General features: G+C 47.4%; 2 protein-coding genes across 11 annotated transcripts in view; both read left to right on the forward strand.

Annotated features, from left to right (window-relative positions):
• Positions 1 to 4974, forward strand: part of LOC104317133 (probable cation-transporting ATPase 13A4) — a 50389-nt gene extending 45415 nt beyond the window's left edge. For all 5 annotated transcript variants that reach the window (XM_069792376.1, XM_069792377.1, XM_069792375.1 and 2 more), the window contains 2 exons: positions 209 to 289; positions 799 to 4974. In XM_069792376.1, the coding sequence (XP_069648477.1) occupies positions 209 to 289; positions 799 to 1020 (303 nt within the window). In that variant the 3' untranslated portion in view covers positions 1021 to 4974. The remainder of the gene's footprint in view (positions 1 to 208; positions 290 to 798) is intronic.
• Positions 4975 to 10187: 5213 nt separating this feature from the next.
• The window catches only part of LOC104313332 (probable cation-transporting ATPase 13A5), a 38595-nt gene continuing 28293 nt past the window's right edge, over positions 10188 to 20489 (forward strand). The window contains exons 1-6 of one of the 6 annotated variants that reach the window (XM_069792387.1): positions 10188 to 11485; positions 16963 to 17136; positions 18296 to 18442; positions 18665 to 18735; positions 18812 to 18892; positions 19455 to 19524. In XM_069792387.1, the coding sequence (XP_069648488.1) occupies positions 11423 to 11485; positions 16963 to 17136; positions 18296 to 18442; positions 18665 to 18735; positions 18812 to 18892; positions 19455 to 19524 (606 nt within the window). In that variant the 5' untranslated portion in view covers positions 10188 to 11422. Of the gene's footprint in view, positions 11486 to 16962; positions 17137 to 18295; positions 18443 to 18664; positions 18736 to 18811; positions 18893 to 19454; positions 19529 to 20269; positions 20369 to 20489 lie in introns of those variants that run through there. The other 5 variants (XM_069792386.1, XM_069792389.1, XM_069792384.1 and 2 more) reach the window with 5 other exon arrangements.

A 20489-nucleotide genomic window follows, 5' to 3' on the forward strand; every position in this document is an offset into this window, starting at 1 on the left:
TGGTTGAGTCACCATCCCTGAAGATATTTAAAAGATGCTTAGGGACGTGGTTTCGTGGTGGACTTGGCAGCGTTAGGTTTACAGTTGGACTCGATGATCTTAAGGGTCTTTTCCAACCTAAATGATTCTATGATTCTGTGACACAAGCTCCCACCAGTGTCTAGTGTGTGCACATGTTGTTGAACAGCTTCTCCTGCTTTTTTCTCAGCTTGTTTGCACCCCTACCACGTGGCGGATCTCCATGGTGATAATGCTTGCAGTCACACTTGCTGCATCCTTCCTTGTCGAGGTGAGCATGCTTCACTGAATATACCTGTCAGCACTAATTGAAGAGATGAAAGGGTCAGGTCTCACTCTTTCTCCCTCCTCCTCAGCCCAGCTTGGGAATATCTAGTAAAACAGCAACCATTGCTGCTACTTTGCTCTTACTCTCTTTCCTCAAAAATCCACATATGAATGATCAGATATAATGGAATGCAAGGCCCAACCACCTTGTCTTTCCTCTGGTGAGTGGGATGTATCAGGCCTTGCCCCAGGCTAGAGAACTATGGGCAGTCTTTGGTGTTTTCTATTCAGATCCTGGACTGTCGGGAGGAGCTGGCCCCAGTTTTCTGGTACAGAGCTCTGGTGGAGCTAGTATGAGAAGTGGTCAGTAAAAGGCTATTTAAGGGATGCGGATGAGCAGGACAGGGTGGGAGATCTGGGTCTCCACTACTTGCCCTGTGTGTGTCCTGTGGATGAAGAGGAAAACTGCTGTCCAGGTCCTCCAGAATCTTCCTTTTGCTCTTACTTTTACAGGAAGCTGTCATTGAGAACAGACCCTTATGGCTGCTTCTGAAAAAGACCTTCCGGTACCACTCAAAGAGCCATTACAAGAGGCTGCAGCGAGTGTTAGAGCAGGACTCAGCCTGGCCACCTCTGAATGAAACCTTCTTCTCAGATTCTGTGGCAATATCAGTAGAAGGAAGTATGGGAGGCCATAGCAATCCAACATTTGACAGCAATGAGGATGCACTGTGAAGGAAACTGCAGAGGACACATGTCCAGGGCAGTTGCAGTTGGCTGTAGAAGGACTATCTCAGAGATACAAGAGGAAGGATTGACGCATCACTGCCCCCACATTCTGAGACTAACCAGCTCTGGCTTATTTTTAAATTAACTGGAAGCAGAAAAGCTGGCTGCAGTAGCATAAAGCCACAACAGCATTTCTCCTGTCCCCTTGCCCATGTATGAATGGCTGCCAGCTGTAAATGGAACAGCTTGCTGAATATTGGCAAAGTATTCATGGTTGAAACACCCCATTGCTGCATCCCTCTCTTGAACTGCATTATGCGGTCCATAAAGGTAGGGGCTCCTCCAGATGAGAAGTAGCTAATTCAGATACCAGCACTCTGGGGAGATCCTCTTTGAGAAAACAAGTAGAGCTTACTTCTGATAGAGACTGCTGAACATAGGCAGGTCCTGGGATTCCTACAGCTTTCAGGGTTTCAGATACTGCTACCTCTTACCTGGTGTTTTTTCCCCTTCTGGCAATCCTTGGCTTTCTGAAGCTGGAAGGAGCTGCAAATAGCCAAAGGCTTCTAGAAGCATTTACTCCCAGCACCATTATGGTCTTCCCATGATGGGAACAATGCAGAGCTCTATGGCTAGCTCACTGCACCAGGCAGCCTGTTTGCCCTCTTCTCAGTTTCAAACGTGTGGTAGTTGCATTTTCTGGGTGAAAAACCTATTGACCTACAAAGCAGAATGATTCCATTGTTTAACAATTCCTTTTTGAGGGAAGTATTTGTTTGGGATATCCATTTTAAAAAAGTAGAATGAAATACATGATAGTTGCACATTATGATCTCATCCTGTGGGTCTGCAAGGACGTGGTGTTCCTTGTGGTATGAGTTTGCTCTACTAGAGCTGATGCTACACAGCTAGCCTGCCACCAGACATCAGCTCCTGGTTTACCAGTGCCAAGAGAAGCAGATACTGAAGGGGTTACTACCTCGAAGGACCTAAGGCCTGAATTAAAAGACAGGGAGCCAGCTAGGTCCGAGAATAATTTTATTAAATTCCATGGCATGCTCTTAAGTTGAACCATCTGAGGTTTTGGCTCTGGTTTCCAACCATAATTGCACATGCTACACACCATGTGTCATTCATCAACTCGTATCCCTCACCTGTTAACCTTTGATGGTGACTTTTACTCTGCTGTGCTGCTTCTGCCATACATAAATGCAACAACACTGCACATTTCTACAGGTTTCACCTACTCAGAAAAAAGCACCTTCTACCAGCACATGTTCTCTTAGCCCTTTGATGCTAGGCTGACTTCCTGCTCACTGTATTTTACAATCTCAGTCCCCAGCTGGGTAAAACTACGTATCAGTTAGGGAGGCTTCAGACCAAGAGGAACGCTTTCTTCTTTGGTTAAGGTGTGCAGGGGAGTTGTCCCCTCTGAACCGACTGCACAATCTTTTCCACAGCTGGAGCTTCCCCATGCTTTTTGGGGGTGGGGCTGAGAAGCACTTTAGGAGCAATTCAACGCTGGGGACTGTATGTTCCCTGGTATTCAATGCTAAAGCACTCTTGCATTGCCACAGAAACCCAGAGAATCAGGCAGGTTGGGAGTCATGGTAAAGATTCCTTTGGTCTTTTAGGGTGAAAAGTAACTCTGGAAAACCAAAAGCAAATCAGAGATTATGGATTGTTTTGATACAACATGTCTGTACCAGAAAGGTGTTTGAAAATAATTTGGCTTGAATCAAAAAATAACTAGTACTATTTTTCTAAAAAGAAAAAAAAAAACAAAAATGTTTCAACTTGAATAAAACATTTATTTGACTCAAAGCAATTTTTTCCCCATTTTAGACTGAGTAAATACCTTCCTACCTACTGCAGTTTATCTAGCAGGAAATACCTTCCACAAAGCCACACAACTTGACACGAAGCAGAAATGGTTCACATTTATTGATAAAAGTGTCTCCAAAGTTAGCATGAATTCCCACTTTGCAGCAAAATCCATTGGAAAGTGAAGGCTAGATGCTCTATGCACTCCTTGCAGCTTCAGGAGACACCAGAGAGCAGGTTGGTGGAATTATTCCTGCCATCCTCTGTTTGAGATACAGTAACATTTTGCTTGAAGATAAAATTTGCTGTCTTATTTATGAACTCCCCCACACAAGAAATATGTTGCTGCATGTGATAAACTGGCAGCTGCAGTAGCACTGCAGATTGACAGTATAAAAGTATCAACTCGTGGCAAACCTGTGGCACTTGTAGGGTCCACAAGATAAAGACCTGCTTGCCTGCTGCTGAAATACAGCCTTACCTGCAAGCAGAATTAAGGTGCTAGGTGATACTTAACCTTTGCCCCTCTTTAAGATGTCAGTCTTGTGTTCCACCTTCCTGTGCAAGGCCAATGTCTCCAGCCATACTTGGACACATTTTATTATCTTCCCTCAGTGGCGTCAGCCACAGTTCAATCAGCAGAGCTATGCTGTGTGTCCCAGCTGTGCTGAACTGCTTATATATAGCATAAGTCAGTGCCAGTTGGGAGACAAGCAATGTTAAGCACATCCTTGCTGCGGAAACCAGCTCACACGTGCACATGAAAGCCCCTGTGTTCTGCTCCCTTGCCTCTGGTGGAACTTCAGAGGTCCCAGTCCACACCCCAGTGCTGGGCTGGTCCCTTCAGATTTGGACTGGGAATGTATTTAGGGTCAGGATGAGGAATAAGCAAAAATAAAAGGTTGAAGTGCGTTAGGATTCACATCTGCATTTTGCATTTTGAGGGTCTGTCGAAAGGATCTTACGCTTCTGGAAATCAGGATTGCAACAAGCAGCTTCCTGCCTGCACAGCTTGTCTACCAGGCACCTGCCATGCTCCTTTTGCCCATCCTCACTTGTGCGTGCAAGAGAGGCAGGTACAATGTGGGCACTCAATTCTGTCTAAGCTGGTGAACTTGCTGGTTGGCACTCCCGGCTGACAGAACAGTAGAGAAGCAGGATTAAAACTTAGCCATTTAATGAAAAGAGTTGTTTTGTAGGGGTATTATAGGGTGTTTTGCAAATTCTGGGGCTGTGTAAGGGCAGAGACAGACTGACAGCCCTGGATACGGCTTCCACAGTCCCTGTCTGCAGTCCAAGCTACCCAAGCACAGCTGAAGAATCTCTTAGAGGACTGAAGCTCCAGGCTCACTTTCTCCTTTTGTGACTGGCAGTGGACACCAGTTCGAAAGACCCCCAGTGATCTTTGCCAGCAGACACTGTCCATCCTGTTTAGCTTTCAGAGCACAAGTTGTACAGGAGCAACCCATCCTTTCAATACAGACTGTAGAGCAGGAATGTGGACATGCTGGCCTATGGCTTGAGTCCAAGGCTCTAAGCAAGACAGGCATTCATCGACCGGACCAGTCTTTCTGCCCCAGTGACTGGGTTGTTGTGAGGTCAATTCAGGGAAGAACATGAGGACATGTGGAACTACCCATGCAAGGCTTGGTGGCCACATTGCGGTGACAGAGGGTGCCTCTGGAGGGCTGAAGGCACCACGGTACCATCTCCCAAAATTTGGGGGTATTGATATAGCGCATGCCATGGGCTAATGATTGTCTTCCTCTGCCTGGAAGTTGTGCCACAGGGAAAGGGCCCCAGGAGAAATGGAGAACATCTCCAGGAACAGAACAGAAATGAGGGATGTCACATATGCACCCCTGTGCCCTGGAGGGCAGCTGGAACAAGTGGCGGATTACCAGCGCGTGATCTGTGGTGTGGGCTGTGGGCACTGGAGAACATGTTGTGTTGTTACATACCAGAGATACTAAATGCTTGTTGTAGCTGCCTTTCAAACTTCTAGGGAGAGATTGCTCATTTGTATGGCGCATGTTGTGCCTGATCAACTGTATACATTTACACAGAATGCAGCCTGACTTATTTGCTGAAAGAAATATAAATTTAGTTATAAATCTCTTTTTGCTTCTTTGGGGACAGAGGGTGCTATTTTACTGCTCTCTGTAGATTATATGCTGGTTTCTTTATACCTCAAAAGAACCTTTTGGCATGGGCACAGCTTCACATTCCCTTACAGCTGAATGGAGACCTCGTACTTGAGCAAAAATAGAGCTTTATTAAGTGCACAAAGAAGGAAAAGGACCTGAAGAGCAGTAAGGTGGGACTTGCTGTGCACCAATAAAGGAGGAGAGTTCAAATCGTGAAAAGTAAGAGGATGCAAAAGGCAGGCAGCCCCAGCACGTCCCTCTCCTGTCTGCCTCCTCCTGCCGTGGCTCTGGCCAGAGAGTTCTTTGCCCTCCGGATTTGGCCCGCTCAGAATCTGCCAAGATCCCCCATTCTTGACTAAGCAGCTGAAAAGGGACTGGAGCCATATTCAGAGCTGGAGTTGAACTGAAGAGATTTGGTTTGCCCTCTGGCAGGGTTTCCTCTCCGTCCAGTCCAGTGAAGCTGGGGACACAGCCTTCTGGTTTGACTTGTCAGCTAGGAGGGCTGCAAATGCCTCTAGGCATAACCCCCTGTGCAAAACTGGGGGTCTTGCCTGGCATCTCAGGAAAATGGTGGCAAAGGCAGAGCTCTGAACAACCTCTCCAGGGCTCTCACCTTATTCTTACTGCCCTTCTCTTGCTCTCTGAAATACCTGACTCTGCCACGCATCTTCAGTGCCTGCAAAAGCCAAGGCAGAGATCCAACAGACCCAAGCTGCCTTCCCCACACTACACTGCAGCCACTGTTCCTAAGTCAGCGAGGTGGCCAGGTGAGGTACGTAGGTAAGATAACTAATAGAAATATACAGCCAAGGTACTTAGGCAAGGCAGCATGTGTTTCGGCTCCAGCTGCAGGAATTGCACACAAAATGTCCAGATCTCGAAGAGCCCCTCGGCGATGCTGCCTTGGATGTGTCTCACCATGTTCCCCAGGATAACACACAGCCCTGTGGGTGCACGCTGATGCTGAGGGCTTCACCCGGGCTGAGCTCTGCAGCACTACCTGCCAGCCCTCTCCTCCCAGTCAGCATCACCCTGGCAGCAGCTCAGGCTCCTTTGTTTCTTTGGGAGCATGGCAATGGGGACAACAGGGTCTTCCTGGAAAGCAAGTCCCGCTATCACTGCTCTGGGCAGTGCTATGGAAAGGAGGAGAGAAAGGCTTTCAGGCAGGCTGTGATTCACGTTTCTCTTGGTTGTTCTCTTGTGGAGAGGCCAAAACAGTCTGTCCTGGTAAGCCAAGAGGCTCAGAACAGTGGGTGCTTGTGCCAGGTGAACAGACCTGGGGGAAGGGGCAAGGAGCCAGCAGCGATTGTGAGATGCCTTTATCCATCCATTTTCCTCAAGACAAAGTACCATGCTGTGCCCCCTGACAACCTTCAGCCCATCTGCATGAAGGTCCTAATGTTTTGTTTTCTTTGCTGGTGGGCAGCATGTTTTAAAGCAATTCTCCAGCTCTTTCTTCCCCATGTGTGCACGGCTGAAGGGGGTACCGCACACAGCAGCACACTTCTCCACTGCAGACAGCAGCACGCTTCCCCTGAGCTTACCAGGAGTGAGTTAGCCCAGTGCTGGAGGCATCTGGCCCTGTAAGAACAGTGTCCTGCATGGACTGACCCACTGTCCTCTCCAGGATGCTGGACTAGCACACAGAGGGTGTTGTGGTGGTACAGCTACACCACCTCTGATACCTGAACTGTGCACTGTGCCCACAGATACCCAGCAAGTGTTGAACCATTTTTTGGCTGTTACTGGCAAGTTCATTGTCCTTACCAACATGTCTCATCCACGCTTCTTAAGAGATCAGGACAAACCTGGATGACTGTGCTGGTTTTCCTGGGATAGAGTTAATTTTCTTCACAGTAGCTAGTGTGGGGCTATGTTTCAGATTTGTGCTGATAACAGCGTTGATAACAGAGGGATGCTTTCGTTATTGCTGAGCAGTGCTCACACAGAGCCGAGGCCTTTTCTGCTTCTCCCCCCACCCCAGCAGCGAGCAGGCTGGGGGGGCACAAGGAGTTGGGAGGGGACACAGCCGGGACAGCTGACCCCGACTGACCCAAGGGATGGTCCAGACCGTATGGCGTCATGTTCAGTATATAAAGCTGGGGGAAGAAGAAGGAAGGGAGGGACGTTCGGAGTGATGGCATTTGTCTTTCCAAGTAACCATTACAGGTGGCGGAGCCCTGCTTTCCTGGAAATGGCTGAACACCTTCCTGCCCATGGGAAGTGGGGAATGAATTCCTTGGTTTGCTTTGCTTGTGCGTGCCTGACTTTTGCTTTACCTATGAAACTGTCTTTATCTCAGCCCATGAGTTTTCTCACTTTTACCCTTCTGATTCTCTCCCCCATGCCACTGCGAGGGAGGTGAGTGAGCAGCTGCGTGGTGCTTAGTTGCAGGCTGGGGTTAAACCATGACAATGACTTTTAAGTAAACTTACCTTCTTGGCTCCCCTGCCTGCAGATTAGGTGAAGAATGCAGTCATTAAACCTGTGGTCTGTTTACAAGCTTCAAAAATGTCAATCTCGGGCATCTGGTAGGACTGCTTCCAGATAACCCAACCTGTGAGATGGCTAGGGCACAGCAGGTAGAGGTAGAGCAAGGACACTCAGGGTAAGAGATCCACCTGGTAACTGATAGCAGTTGGAGACTGGGACAAAGGGTTTGAAATAAAGCACAGCTTTTCTTTTCAACAGCTTTGTTCAGCTGTTCAATACAGCTAAGTTTTTTTTAATAACTTGGTATCAGACACTCACCAATGCTAGGAATAAACCTGATCAGAGCCCAGGGAAGGAGAAAGAGGAGGGCAGAATCATGGGAACATCAGGAGAAATACAAAACCAGTAGAAAATACACAAAACAAAATACAGATGGGACTTCAGAAATGTAAGACCTGGTGAACACTGCTGTGCAGGTGTCTCATTGCAGACTGGTTGGTCCTGGGAATAAATGGCATGGTCCTGCTAAATAAGGTTACCTGAATCTAAATTCACAGAGAACCATTGCCCCACTGCAATTAAGGTCCGGGCTGTGCTTTACTGAGCTTGGACAGGGATTCCTGCAGAAATCACAGGATCATGAGGCTGGTGGGGACCTGACATGGTTATTTTGTCCATCTATCTGCTCTGAGGCAAGATCTTCCTATCCTTAGATCATCCTTGGCAAATTATGTCCTGCTTTTCCTTAAAACCTTCTATTGTACAAAATATCCCCCTGCCCTAGGTAGCCTGTTTGAGTATTTTACTATCCTTTAAGTTAGAAAATCTTCCTGAATATCTAAACGAACTCTGAAAATCTCATTGCTTAATCTAACAAGAAATTAGTCTGATTTCCCCTTGTCTCTAATAAGAATAGGCGAAAAATAATAGTTGACTGTCTTCTTTTGTGTATTGTAAGAGTTACTATGTTTCCCTTCAGCCTTCTCTTTTCTAGTTTAAACAAACTCAGTAATCCAAGTTTTCCTCATGGGTCATATTTTCCAAACTTCCCATCTCTTGCCGTTTAGGTCACACCTTCCTAGAGCCTGAACTCCAGCCAAGGACTTGCTAACACCGAGTCAAGTGGAATAGTTTCCTCCCATCTTACAGATCCCACCAGCCTTCTGCTACTGTGGCTCAGAATGACCGTCACATTTTTGGCAAGAGGAAACTCAACCTGCAGTTAGCTGCGTGTCCTTCTCTGTCATACACCTGCTTGGTCACTACCTCCCCATTTTGTATTTGTTTCCTCCAGCTGCTAAGTGCAGCATTTTACTGAATTTCATAGTCATTTCAGACTATTAGGCCAGCATCCTAAAATCATACTGCATTGTTTCTTTCCTCTAAAGCAGGTGCTTCCATCAGCTCAGTGTCATGAACACCTTTCAGTTGTCTTCTCCATCCTGTTATCCAAGCTGCTAACTAAAACATTAATATTTTGGGTCCCCCGGGATGGACAGCAAACCACTGACACCTACTTGGGGTTCAACTCTTCAGCCCGTCGTAAAGGAATCCTATTTCTCAGTGTCTTAGTATCTCATGGGGAGCTCTGTCAAAAGCCTAAATGTGCCACATTAGCTGCTTCTCTCTTGTTCCCTGGAGCATCTCCCTGTCAGGGAGGAAATGAGATTGGTTTGATAGGATCTTCCTGTGACAGATTCATGTTAGTTGCTCCTTATCACTTTATTATCCCCTAGGTACTTACAAACTGACTGCTTAAGAATTTTCTCTCACATCTGTCTCTGTATGCGAGTTGAGTTGACTGGCCTGTAATTCCCCGAGTCCTTTTTTGCCTTTTCAGGTGCTGGCTCCACAGCTTGGTGGACTGGGGCTGGAGGCGTCCCACACGGTTTGGGGAGCACTTTGCAAGCTTAGGCTGTGGTGGTAGTGGTGGGCATCCTGCTGAGACTCAGGTCCGGAGACTGGAGGTCATATGCCTGTAAATGAAATGCACCTCACCCTGGATGATCAAAATAGAGACAACTAGTAGCACCACCCAGGTAATGATACGTCTCTTGAGTTTCCTTCCCCTGGAGAGTTACAGGAGGCGTTGGTTGGTAGTAGGCAGTCACCTACTTACAGTGGATTGCACTTTATATCTTTGTGTACAAGCCTTTTGCCACAAGAATGTCCACAAAGGACACAGCTGGACTTTGTGTAAGGGCCAGGTACAAGACCCTTAGAAATGGGCACTGCTTCTGAAAACCAGGGAGTGGAATGTTTGCAAGTACATCACATCCAGGGAGTTGCATGACAGTGGCTTATGTGCAGAACAGTGTGGTCGACAAGCTTAGGGATGCCTTCACAGAGGAGAGGTAGAGACAAAGGAGCACTGTTCATTTTCGTTGAAATCTGATTCAATTCAGGCTTTAGGTAGTTCAAAATGACAATGATTTTAAAAAAAGAAAAATACTTATTTTTGCACCACCTCCCTGATTTTTCAGGATTCTTCAGTGTTTGGTCCATCTTTGCTGTTTCATGGACACAACTACAGCTGGCAGAACCCCCCAAAGATGGATCTGGTTGGACTATGCAGAGCCAGCCCCATGTAGATTCAGGGTGCAGCAAAGTGACAATTGCTCTTTGGTCTTTCTAGGGTCAGCCCTAGAAAGCTGTAGCCTCTCCTTGCGTAGCCTCTCCTTGCTCTGTTTCAAAGAGAAGAAACATTGATAAACGCTTTTTTTTCCTTAGTATTCTGCCTAGTGAAAGGTCTCTCAGTTATTGGAGCTCTTTCCAGAATGGAGCTGCAGATTGAGGGAGACTTAAAAGACTCCAGACATGTTGCACTGCATTCCCTGGGTATCATTCTCTCTCCCACCTGGGGGAAGGAGAATTTAGAAGAATTCCTGTTTTGCCATCACAGGGGAAATACACTGTGTGCGAAGACTGTGTCTATGGAGTTTAAATCCCCTCTTCTCATCAGCGATAGAGAATTGCTTCTCTGTGGCTGAACCAAAAAGGGTCTGAGCAAACTCGGAGACATTGTCTCCATGTACTTTATTCCAGGACTATAATGCAGCACATTTTTCCTGCCTGGATAAATGGTTTTCAGACTTTGTGACAGAAGAAGAAATGGAGGAGACAGAGCAATTTCAGGTTAATGCCTGAAAAATGTCTCTGACAACACTGAGAGCCGGGACACAAGAGTCTGGAAGATGCACAGTGGGGCTCCCAAGCCTGCCTGCCGCTGCTGTCCCTGCCAGGGGGACTGGTTGGAGACCCCATCTCTCCCTGCTTTGCAGGTGTTCACGCTGCATGCTGTTCAAGGGTCCTGTGTTGCCCAGCTGGGCTTCTCCAAAGGAGTCATCCAGCCGTGTTGCTCTTTCCTTCTAACTCAGGCAGAATTTGAACCAAAGCTCATGTTTGAGGTGATGCCCAGAGCTACTGGGGAAGGTCAGACCAGATCCACACCTGAAAACTACTGCTCCATCATGCACCTCCACTGTGCCAAAACCAAGCCCAGGCCCGAACACCGTGATCTCCCCAAAGCAGATGCTTCTCTGTGACACGCTGGAGGTGGTTCCTGGCACTAGGATGGCTGCTCTGGGGTCAGCTCTGCACGGGTCTGTGGCACTCTCCCACACTTCTCCTTACCATGTGCCCCAATTTCCCTCAGACCCCTGCGCAGAGCCATCTCTCTGGCACAGGACCGCAGGCGTCCTCCCTCCCTTGGCCACCAGAGATCTGCTCCAGCCAGCCCCACCCTGGCAAATGCAGCAAAGCCAGGAGGCAAACACACACCTTGCATAAGCCAGGCATTTAAGGTCTTTACACGTGAGGGTGGATTTTCCTCCCTCTCCTGGGAGTCTAATAAGAAGCCTGTGCGCTGTGAGACTTTCAAAGGCAGCAGACAGGACCATGCTGAGAGTAGCTTTAACACTGGCCTGAGTTCAAGTCAGTAACTGTGCTCAACATTGCTTGACCCCACCAAAAAGAACATCCAGGACTGAAAACAACGTGGTCAGATGGAGGAAAAGTTTTGGAAGGATCATTGTGTGCTTCTCAACAAGGATGAAGAAAATGAGCTGGTAAGGAATGGGGAACAGCGCTGGGCTTTGGTTTCCTTATGCACCTCTTTTCCCACATGCCCATATTGGATATGCCTCCACTTCTTCACCTTCACTCCCCATTTGGGCACTGTGAAGGCAGAAACCTGGATTAGCCCTTGCTGACTTTTTGAGATTGATTTTTGCAAAGTAAGGGCTAAATGAGGAACATACTACTTAAGTCCAGAGGCACAAAACATGGAAGAGACCTCTTTGTCTACCAGAAGTCATCTGGCCAGGGAGCAGCATCCCTTTCCCCACTGTCTTTTCCATCCTAATTGTGAGAATCTCTACTGATGGGTACACTTTCCCTTACTGGCTCATCTTGTATCAAAAAGCAAGTCATAGGGAAAGTGCTTACAAATGAGTTTTATGATGGACAATTGGCTGAAGTAGGGATTAAATCACTTTTCCTGAAATGTAAGGGTCTGCTGCTTACCAGGTCTAGGAAGATTGGGCAGATGACCAAAGTCTACCATGGCTCTCATGGCAGGAATCCCTTGTTTCTTGGTCTTCTACGGCAGCTTTTATGGAGCTGCTCTGTCTTTACAAGGTTTTTAAATTAATGTTAATTGAATCTACTCTCTGTCTTTGATTGTGATTGATTATTGATTATGTGCAGCAGCCTGGAAGGGCTGTGCTAAGTAAGTGCTTTGCAAACACAATGAGTTGGAAACTCTTCCTTTCCCTGCTAACATGGAGTGATTACATAGAGTGTGGTGAGGGTGGGAGTAAGACTTTCTCCTCCGGCTTTCTGTGCAAGGAACAGATGAAATCCAGATATTTCCAGTGCACAGAGTGGGCACAGAAGTAGATGCCTCTGTACAGGTGTAAAATACAGTCCTGTCACTCCTGTATTTGCTAGAGAGATGTATGTGCTGCATGCACTGGAAGCACAGCAGCATGCTCCCCTAGGACAGGAGTCTCTGTCCTCTGCAAGCAGAGGCTGCTAGCGGGTGCTTCCCAGCATCTCCAGTGTCACTGCCCAGCCTTGGGGACTGAGAAGGTGCCTCCATTATGGGGATGCAGGTGCTCAGGGCATGCACAGGTGGGAGAGATCCTGCCCCACAGAGCACACCTGCACCTCTGTATCAGGATTGCTTGCAGGGCTACTAATAGCGGTGGGGCTTCAGCTTTCCTGGTTGCCTTCAGTAAATTCCTGCTGGGATTTGGCTGGTGCTCAGGTAAGCTTGTTTTAGACTAGGATGCTTAGGCCAGTTGCAGCAGCCTGGATCCAGCACAAAATGAAAAATCTGCTGTGGGAGACAGGTAAGGGGTCAGCTAGGGATCATCTGTGTCATGCTGATTGCTACAGGCAGTGTTCTTCAGCGGGTCACTAGCTGATGTGTGGATATGGCCCTCAATGCCTGCCTCTACTTGCATAAGAAGCAATGGGGATGCCAACTCCCCGATGAGGATGGAGGGCCAGGGTGGATGGATGGGTGGAGTGAGGCTGTTGCCACAAGCAGCCTTTTAGCTGGGAGTCTGTGCACCCCAGATGAGCTGTACCCGCTTCCAGGAGACGCCTCTCTTGCCCCATCCAGCTTGTGGCTGCAACCCTGCTGGCAGAGGAGGGCCCTGGCTCTGTCCCTGATGCAGCTGATACAGCCTGCCTTGTGTCAGGCTGAGTAGTTGTCATGGTTTAACCCCAGCCAGCAAATAAGCACCATGCAGCTGCTCACTCACTCCCCCCCTGCAGTGGGATGGAGGAGAAGATCGGGAAAAGAAGCAAAACCCGTGGGTTGAGATAAGAACGGTTTAATAGAACAGAAAAGAAGAAACTAATAATGATAACACTAATAAAATGACAATAGCAATAATGAAAGGATTGGAATGTACAAATGATGTGCAGTGCAATTGCCCACCACCTGCAGATCGACACCCAGCTAGTCCCTGAGTGGCGATTCCCCGCCCCCACCTCCCAGTTCCTAAACTAGATGGGACGTCCCATGGTATGGAATTTCCCCATTGGTCACTTTGGGTCAGCTGCCCTGGCTGTGTCCTGTGTCAACTTCTTGTCCCCCTCCAGCTTTCTCGCTGGCTGGGCATGAGAAGCTGAAAAATCCTTGACATTAGTCTGAACACTAGTTAGCAACAACTGAAAACATCAGTGTTACCAACATTCTTCACATACTGAACTCAAAACATAGCACTGTACCAGCTACTAGGAAGACAGTCAACTCTATCCCAGCTGAAACCAGGACAGTAGTGTTTTATCGAATCCGTCTTCCTAAAGTCCTGTTTGCCGGAGCAGCCTTGCTTCCAGGTATTGCACTTCCTGGAAAACTTTTCTTACTGCAGACAGGCTCAGTGGGGTAAATCAGCCACGAACATGGGTTCCCTCAGCTCTGGCTTTCAGTGCTGTTTCCTAAGCACTCTGTGAATGCCGTGTGTATTCTCTGAGAACAGGCTGTGCGCTAACACCGACTGCCTTTGTACCTCCTCTCTTGTGCAGAGCGATGCAGTTGATCGGCCATGTGTTGCAGCTGTATGGGGACTGACGGGACCAGCCAAGGCCACCCTGCTGGCCCGGGGCACTCGGGCTCCTGCCTGGCCCCGAGTTGGCACAGGGGTGAGGACCTGGCATGACCCAGCTGTGCTGGGGTCCTGCAGCCTCCAGGAAGGGGCACGTCCCCAGCACCCCGGGTGTCAGGAGGTCACAGCACAACTCCGCTTATTTAAACCATCCCTTTTAGACATGTACAGTGTACTTCTATTAATTATCTTCCATCACAGCTAATGCGTTTTTGGGTTCCTCAGTTGCTGTGCTTAACATACAGCTGTACGCTAGAGCCCCACTTGCTGGCAACAGCCGGTGTTCGGCTCCTGCTAGAAACCCCCGAATGCTCTCGGTGGGTGACTCCCGGCCTTGCACTCACCCAGCCCTGACACCGCAGCTCTTCCCCAGCCTTCCCTCCACTTTTGGCTGCGGATTTGATCCTCTCCAGTCCCTTTGGGGTGATGGATGAGTTGTGGTCCCACGCACCTCCTGTCATTCCAGCCACCCCCATAACAGGCTGCTTGTTTTCCAGGCCTGCATCTGGAGTGTATTTATAAAAACCCTGCTATGAAAAGGCAAGCCAATGAAAATCTCCTTGAATTTCCTTGTTTGTGGATGCTGTGGTTTGTCCTCCCACCCTGAAAACAGCATTTGTATTTATTGATTTAAACTTCTGTGGCCTCCATGGGAGTAATATTTTGTATACAGTAGGGCTGCACATCTAAAAGCTACAGAGCTGGTTTGAAATGGATTTTGCTAACCTGGTATAAGGGCTGCATGATTGTCTTTATTTCAGTTAAGCTGCATTGATTTCAGCTTAGTTTATGTTGATTATGATCAGAGTTCAGATAAATCAAGTTAATGGCTCTCTTAAACTAAATAGGTGCTTACTCCACTGCCTTTAAATCACTTGAAAATTTTATTTGAAGTTGAACCAGTACAATTTTCTGTAGAAGCCCTCTCCTAGGAGCACTGCTTTGTTGCAAACTCTTTCCTGTAAAGCACCAGTTATCCTTCCGGCATTTCTTTGTCATATATTCCAGATGTGGGACTTCCTCATTTTTATTCTTCTTGTTTATAATTTAAACCACCATTTCCTCCCCCTCCTCTCAACTGTGTAAGCCACGTCAATAGGTTACACTATCCCATGGCATTGTGTACTTTAGCTGGCAAGCTATTCTGGAAAAACATTCAGTGTAGTCCCAAGCAGACATACAAAACCCTTTCCTTTTACTTCCTACCTCTGCCCACGTCTGCAGGGTCACTTGATACCTCCCCAGGGGCAGGTGCTGCCCGGTGGGTGGGTAACTGTTATGTGGTCAGGGTTAGGTATCTCACCTCCGCCATTGCTCCTGCAGCTCCTTGCACAGGCCTGTCCTGCAGCACCCACGAGCAGTGGGCGGCAGGCAGCGTGGGTGCTGGTGCGGGGGCGAGGGGCCAGGTTCGGGCAGGGCAGCACCGCAGCCGCTTTTGCTTCTGGTGCCACTGCTGCCGCTTGCTCCTGAGCAACTGCGCTCTCCTGCCCTTGTCCCTCGTCATCAGCCCTAGGGAAAAGTTGCAGGGATTGCCTGGAGCTGGGCTTTTTGGAGCGGGAAGAAAGCTGAGAAGTGTCTGGGAAGTGCCCTATATAGGGAAACAAATGGATCACGGCAGCTGGAATGGAGATACCTGATGAAAAACAATTGTCGAGGGGTGGTGTGGGGCGGGTTGCGTTGTTTTGTTTGGGTTTTGGTTTTTTTTCAGCAGTGGGTGCAACACAAAAAATTAAATGTCTTTTACTGAGTTTTCATTTCAGCCTTAAAACAAAATTCTTTTTCCAAATAAACTTTTATACAATCTACCATAGCACGGATGGCACAACATGAGGCCCGTGGTGGGGGCTGCCTGGGTTCCTGCCTTGATGCCTATGGGGAAGCAGAAAGGGACACTCACACGGCTGCTGAGGGGGTGGGTGGGTGTAGGGTGGCAGGGCCAGGGTGGCACCTACCACGGCTGCTGTCTCAGTGCTGTGAGAGCTGTGGCCAGGCTGGATGTGAGTGACAAAGGGTTGGCATCCCTGGGTGCTGTGAGCTACCAGCTGTGGATGGAGCTTCTCCCCCCTTCCCTCATGCCCTGCTGGGTGCTGAGAGGGCTGGGAAAGCACCAAGCGTGTAGGGAATGATCCAGTTATGCTACAGGCATTGAAGTTATTGTTAGCCCATGGGTAGGTTTAAAGCAAACCAAAGGGTACAAAAATCCAGAGTTCTTCTCAAGTGGAAAAACTAAAGCTATGAACTTAACGATCTTCACAGGCAATGGAGCATCACTGAATAGATGACTACTGGGCCATCAAAATGAAAGGGCAAGTAGGGAAGATGACAGACAACTTGGGGAATAAGTTGGAGGAAGAGAGTGTACAGAGCAAAAAGAGCCCTTCCATATTTGTTTTCAAGATAAGGTGTACATGGTGAAAGATAACACACCAATAGGCATGGTACCTGGTACCTGGGAGGTGTTCCTTGGGGCTTGGCAGCTTTCCTTCCCTGAGGCAGATTCTGTGTCCCTGCTGCGAGGTAGATTTCAGCAGTCAGCACTATGTTCGCATGGAGACATCCTCGGTGGCAGGCAGGGCTGTTTGGTGCTAGCACTGCAGTTAGAGAACTGTTACCATGAAGGGTCAGCTGCAGTCTTGATGGTAAAAACTCCAGACTGGAGTTAATTCTTCGTTAATCCTGGGAGAGCTGATTTGAGAACGCTCCTCTGCCGGCAGCAGCCCAGCAGCATCCTCCTTTCAGCAGCTCTGCTGTATTCTTAACTATGTCACATCAATCAGCAAACTCTCATTTCCAAAAATGACCTTGGGCAGTTATGAGGTAAGGCTTCAGTCACCAGCCTTTCTTTTCAATAAGCTTGTGTTTCCTGATGAACAAAGACCAGGGTCAAACTTGTTAACAAAGAATGCTTTCTCTTTGCTGTTCAGGAGATTTTTGGCTACAAAACTCAAGGCTGCCGAAAGGCCTTGTGCATTGCTGGATACATCTTGTCCTGTGGGGCTCTGCTGCTGCTCTTCTACTGGAAGCCAGAGTGGGATGTGTGGGCAAACTGCACCCGCTGCAGCTTGGAAGAAGCGGACATTGTTCTGCTCAGAACAACAGTAGGTGAACCCTCGTAGCCGATGATTGTTATTTGCAGATCCTATTGTTTTCACAGATAGGGCAGCCAGTCTGTCTTTGTCTGCACGATGTAGCAGGTTAATAACACCTTCCACTTTGGAAGTGGAGCGGCAGGGGCGAGTCAAGCTTCAGAGGACCAAGCATTTTTATTTGCAGAGTTTGAAATACTGTGTAAAAGACCATATTTACACTAAAAAGGCTGCAGCCACTCTGCCTGAAGGCTGGGCACGGAGCAGGCTTCAGGCAATGCTGCTGCCCATCCACAGGCTCCAGCAGCTGCCCTCTGCCAATGACATGTTCCATAAAACAGCTCTGCCTCTTCCCTTCCTTTATGTGCATGGGGTGCAGCCAACTGACTTCAGTGGAGGGATCGTCTTCGGAAGTTGTGGCTGTTAGTAGCCTTTCTGCTTTAAAGTTATTGGGGAATGCTGAGGAGATAGGTTTTAGAGATCTGGGTTTCAGGCATTAGTTATATTCTAAGACTCCATGACTGTAAATTAAAACCCAACGTAATTCTAGCAGAGCAAACGCTTAAGACACTTAATGCTCAACGTTGCAATGATATTACTAAAATAAATGCACTCAAACCACTGAATGAGTAATCTCTTGCTCATTGTAACTAGGTACGGTAGACTAAACTGATTAAAGGACAGTCTGACAAAGGCATGTATAGCAGTAAAGCTGAGTTGCTTTTGGCTATGGATGTATAGCAAGTAACACAGCATTATAGGAGCTTTGTAGAGCAAAGTAGCTGTTGCTGAGGACTCAACGTCCGCACTAGAAGTGTTTTAGAAAGCTTTTACTTCCAACTAGCTCTAGTCTGATCCCATAGACCGAATATCCACCCAGTAGCTATTGAAGCACATCTTCTGGTTTAGTTTCATCTTCCCTGAAATTGCTTTGCAGCATGAACCAAAGCAAATGGAGATGATTGCGAGAGTGACTTCGAAGTGCTTTACTGATTGGTACTAAAACACTGATACCAACATGCCTGTTACTATGGACTTACATTTGCTATGATTGCAATGATGTCACAGTACTGTAGTTCTCTGGAAATCTCATATATACTTCCCAGAGACAGGAAATGTTATCACAGGCAATATTTGGGGCTCATGACTGAACTGTGCTCTATTTCTCTAGGATGAGTTTCAGAGGTACAGCCGGAAGAAAGTGACCTGGATTGATTTGTCCACATTGGCTCTACCTGTTGGTAGTGATTTAGGTGGTCCTCTTGTAGCTGATAAAGACTCTGTCATAAACAGAGCTGTAATGAAGCCACAGTTAAAGGTATGTCATCTATAAAATGGAGAAGAAAGATGGCAGGGAGGGGGTGTGTGGAAATAGGAGTCGGGGCACCTGGAGGCTCCCAAGGGTGCTCTGTCAGCATCTTCCTGCAGATCTTGTTTACATAAGCTCAAGTTTTCCCCTAAAACACAGGGAAGCATTTCTGTAACAGTGAGATGGTTTTCCCTTGAATGGCAAATGAATTTTTGCTATTTGGTCTTGCAGATCAGATGTATCCAGGTGCAGAAAATCCGTTATATTTGGGACTTTTCTGTAAAAGAATTCAAGAAAGTTGGGTGAGTGTCAACAGCCTGTCACAAAACCCTTTGTGGTAGGGGACTCCCTTGTCTGAACTTTCTCCTGTTACCCTAGATCATTAGAAGACAGCAACACATGTCACAGCATACACCACAAGTTTGGAGCTGGCCTCACAAGGGAAGAACAGAAGATCAGGTACTGTCTACATACAACTAGATAGATGTATGAGCTAATTGTGACAGTGTGACCTATTAATCCTTCCTTTCAAATTCATGTGAGCTTCTTGCTACTCATCTTAGTAAGGCAGTGCAAACTCTGTGGGTGACATTTGGAAAGGTGCAAAATCATTATCCCTCACACTTTATTGAGCTCATTATCTTCTCAGTGATGCCACAGACTGAATATCCATCTGGGGAAAACGCCACTGGTTCCACCTGGGGTTCAGGGCACAGCAAGCCATGACTGTCAGTCTTTGCCATTTTCCCCTTAAAAGGCCTCTGGAAAGCTCATCAAAGGGTTTAGCAGCAAACTGACAATCTTTTCAGCAAGGAAACAGTAATATTCTGCCTCTGTGTAAAGTCGTCTCGGAGACACTACCTTCCTGACAGGTTTATTTGCCCTGCTCAGCCATATGGTGCCCCCAGGACTTACTTTTTAGATAAGTGTTAATGTTATTTGGGTGCCCAGTTTTCCACATGAAGTCTTATCCTACATGACTAAGCTATAACATGGTGAACTCTTCTCTACCTTCCTGCAGGCAGCTGGTGTGTGGGCCTAATGCCATCGAAGTTGAAATTCGTCCTGTTTGGAAGTTACTTTTTAAAGAGGTCAGTAAGTCAGACTGGCACTTGGTGGGACAGGTTTGAAGTGTTTTGAAGGCTTTACCTGGGCGTGCTGGGATGGGGTGATTGATGCTTCATAGGCATAAGCCATGGAGGAAAGTTGGTGAACATCCTTTATGGCTATTAGCACACATTCCTGGCAGAAGGTTAAAGGGAAGAATATGACGCTAAGAGGATGCTTGGTGCTGCATACTTATGACAGCTAAATGTTTCCCTGATGATGACTGTGTCCCTTCTTGGAGAGCAGTAGTGTGGGGGACTGATGTCCTCCTCCTCTGCTGTAGGCCCTTAATCCTGAGTGAACATCTGCCATGAACAGGGACATCTTGCCTCATGACTGAGCAGCGACATGCACCTGGAGTGCTCGTGCTTTCTGCAACTACTAGGACTGACCATAACCACATCAGTAACTCTGTCTTTTCATGCAGCCTCTTGATAATGATCTGCAGTGAAAATTTTATGCATACAACTAAGGCAGACTTGTTCCTCTTTAATAGCATTGTTTTAGTAGTCCAAAAGTAGCACAGAGCATTGTACAAGCTTGCTTGTGAGCACAACTGCAGTTTAAATCAGGAGTGTGCTTTAGAAGGGAGGAAAACACTTGCAAAATTCCTATTTTATAATTGCCTTGTTCACCTAGTAACTTCCTTTTCTCCTATGCCATAGACGCAAGACATTTTTTTTCATGCATAAATAAGGACACACTGCTAAGACTGTTCTTCCTCTACAGGGGACAAAACACGTCTTGTGGATAAGAGGAGAGACGTGTATAGATGGTTACTTGTTGGGTTTGCATATAGAAATGCTGGACATACATTTTTGCCAACCTGTAAGCAGAGGCTTTGCATGCAGGATACTGTCTTGTCATCTGTGTTCACTTTAGTGAATTGTAGATGCTACGTGAATGTCTTTAAAATGGAAAAGAGCTATGAATGCTGGGACTCGAAGCT

The sequence above is a fragment of the Haliaeetus albicilla genome, chromosome 9 (assembly GCF_947461875.1).
Source record: "Haliaeetus albicilla chromosome 9, bHalAlb1.1, whole genome shotgun sequence".
NCBI classification, from domain to species: domain Eukaryota; kingdom Metazoa; phylum Chordata; class Aves; order Accipitriformes; family Accipitridae; genus Haliaeetus; species Haliaeetus albicilla.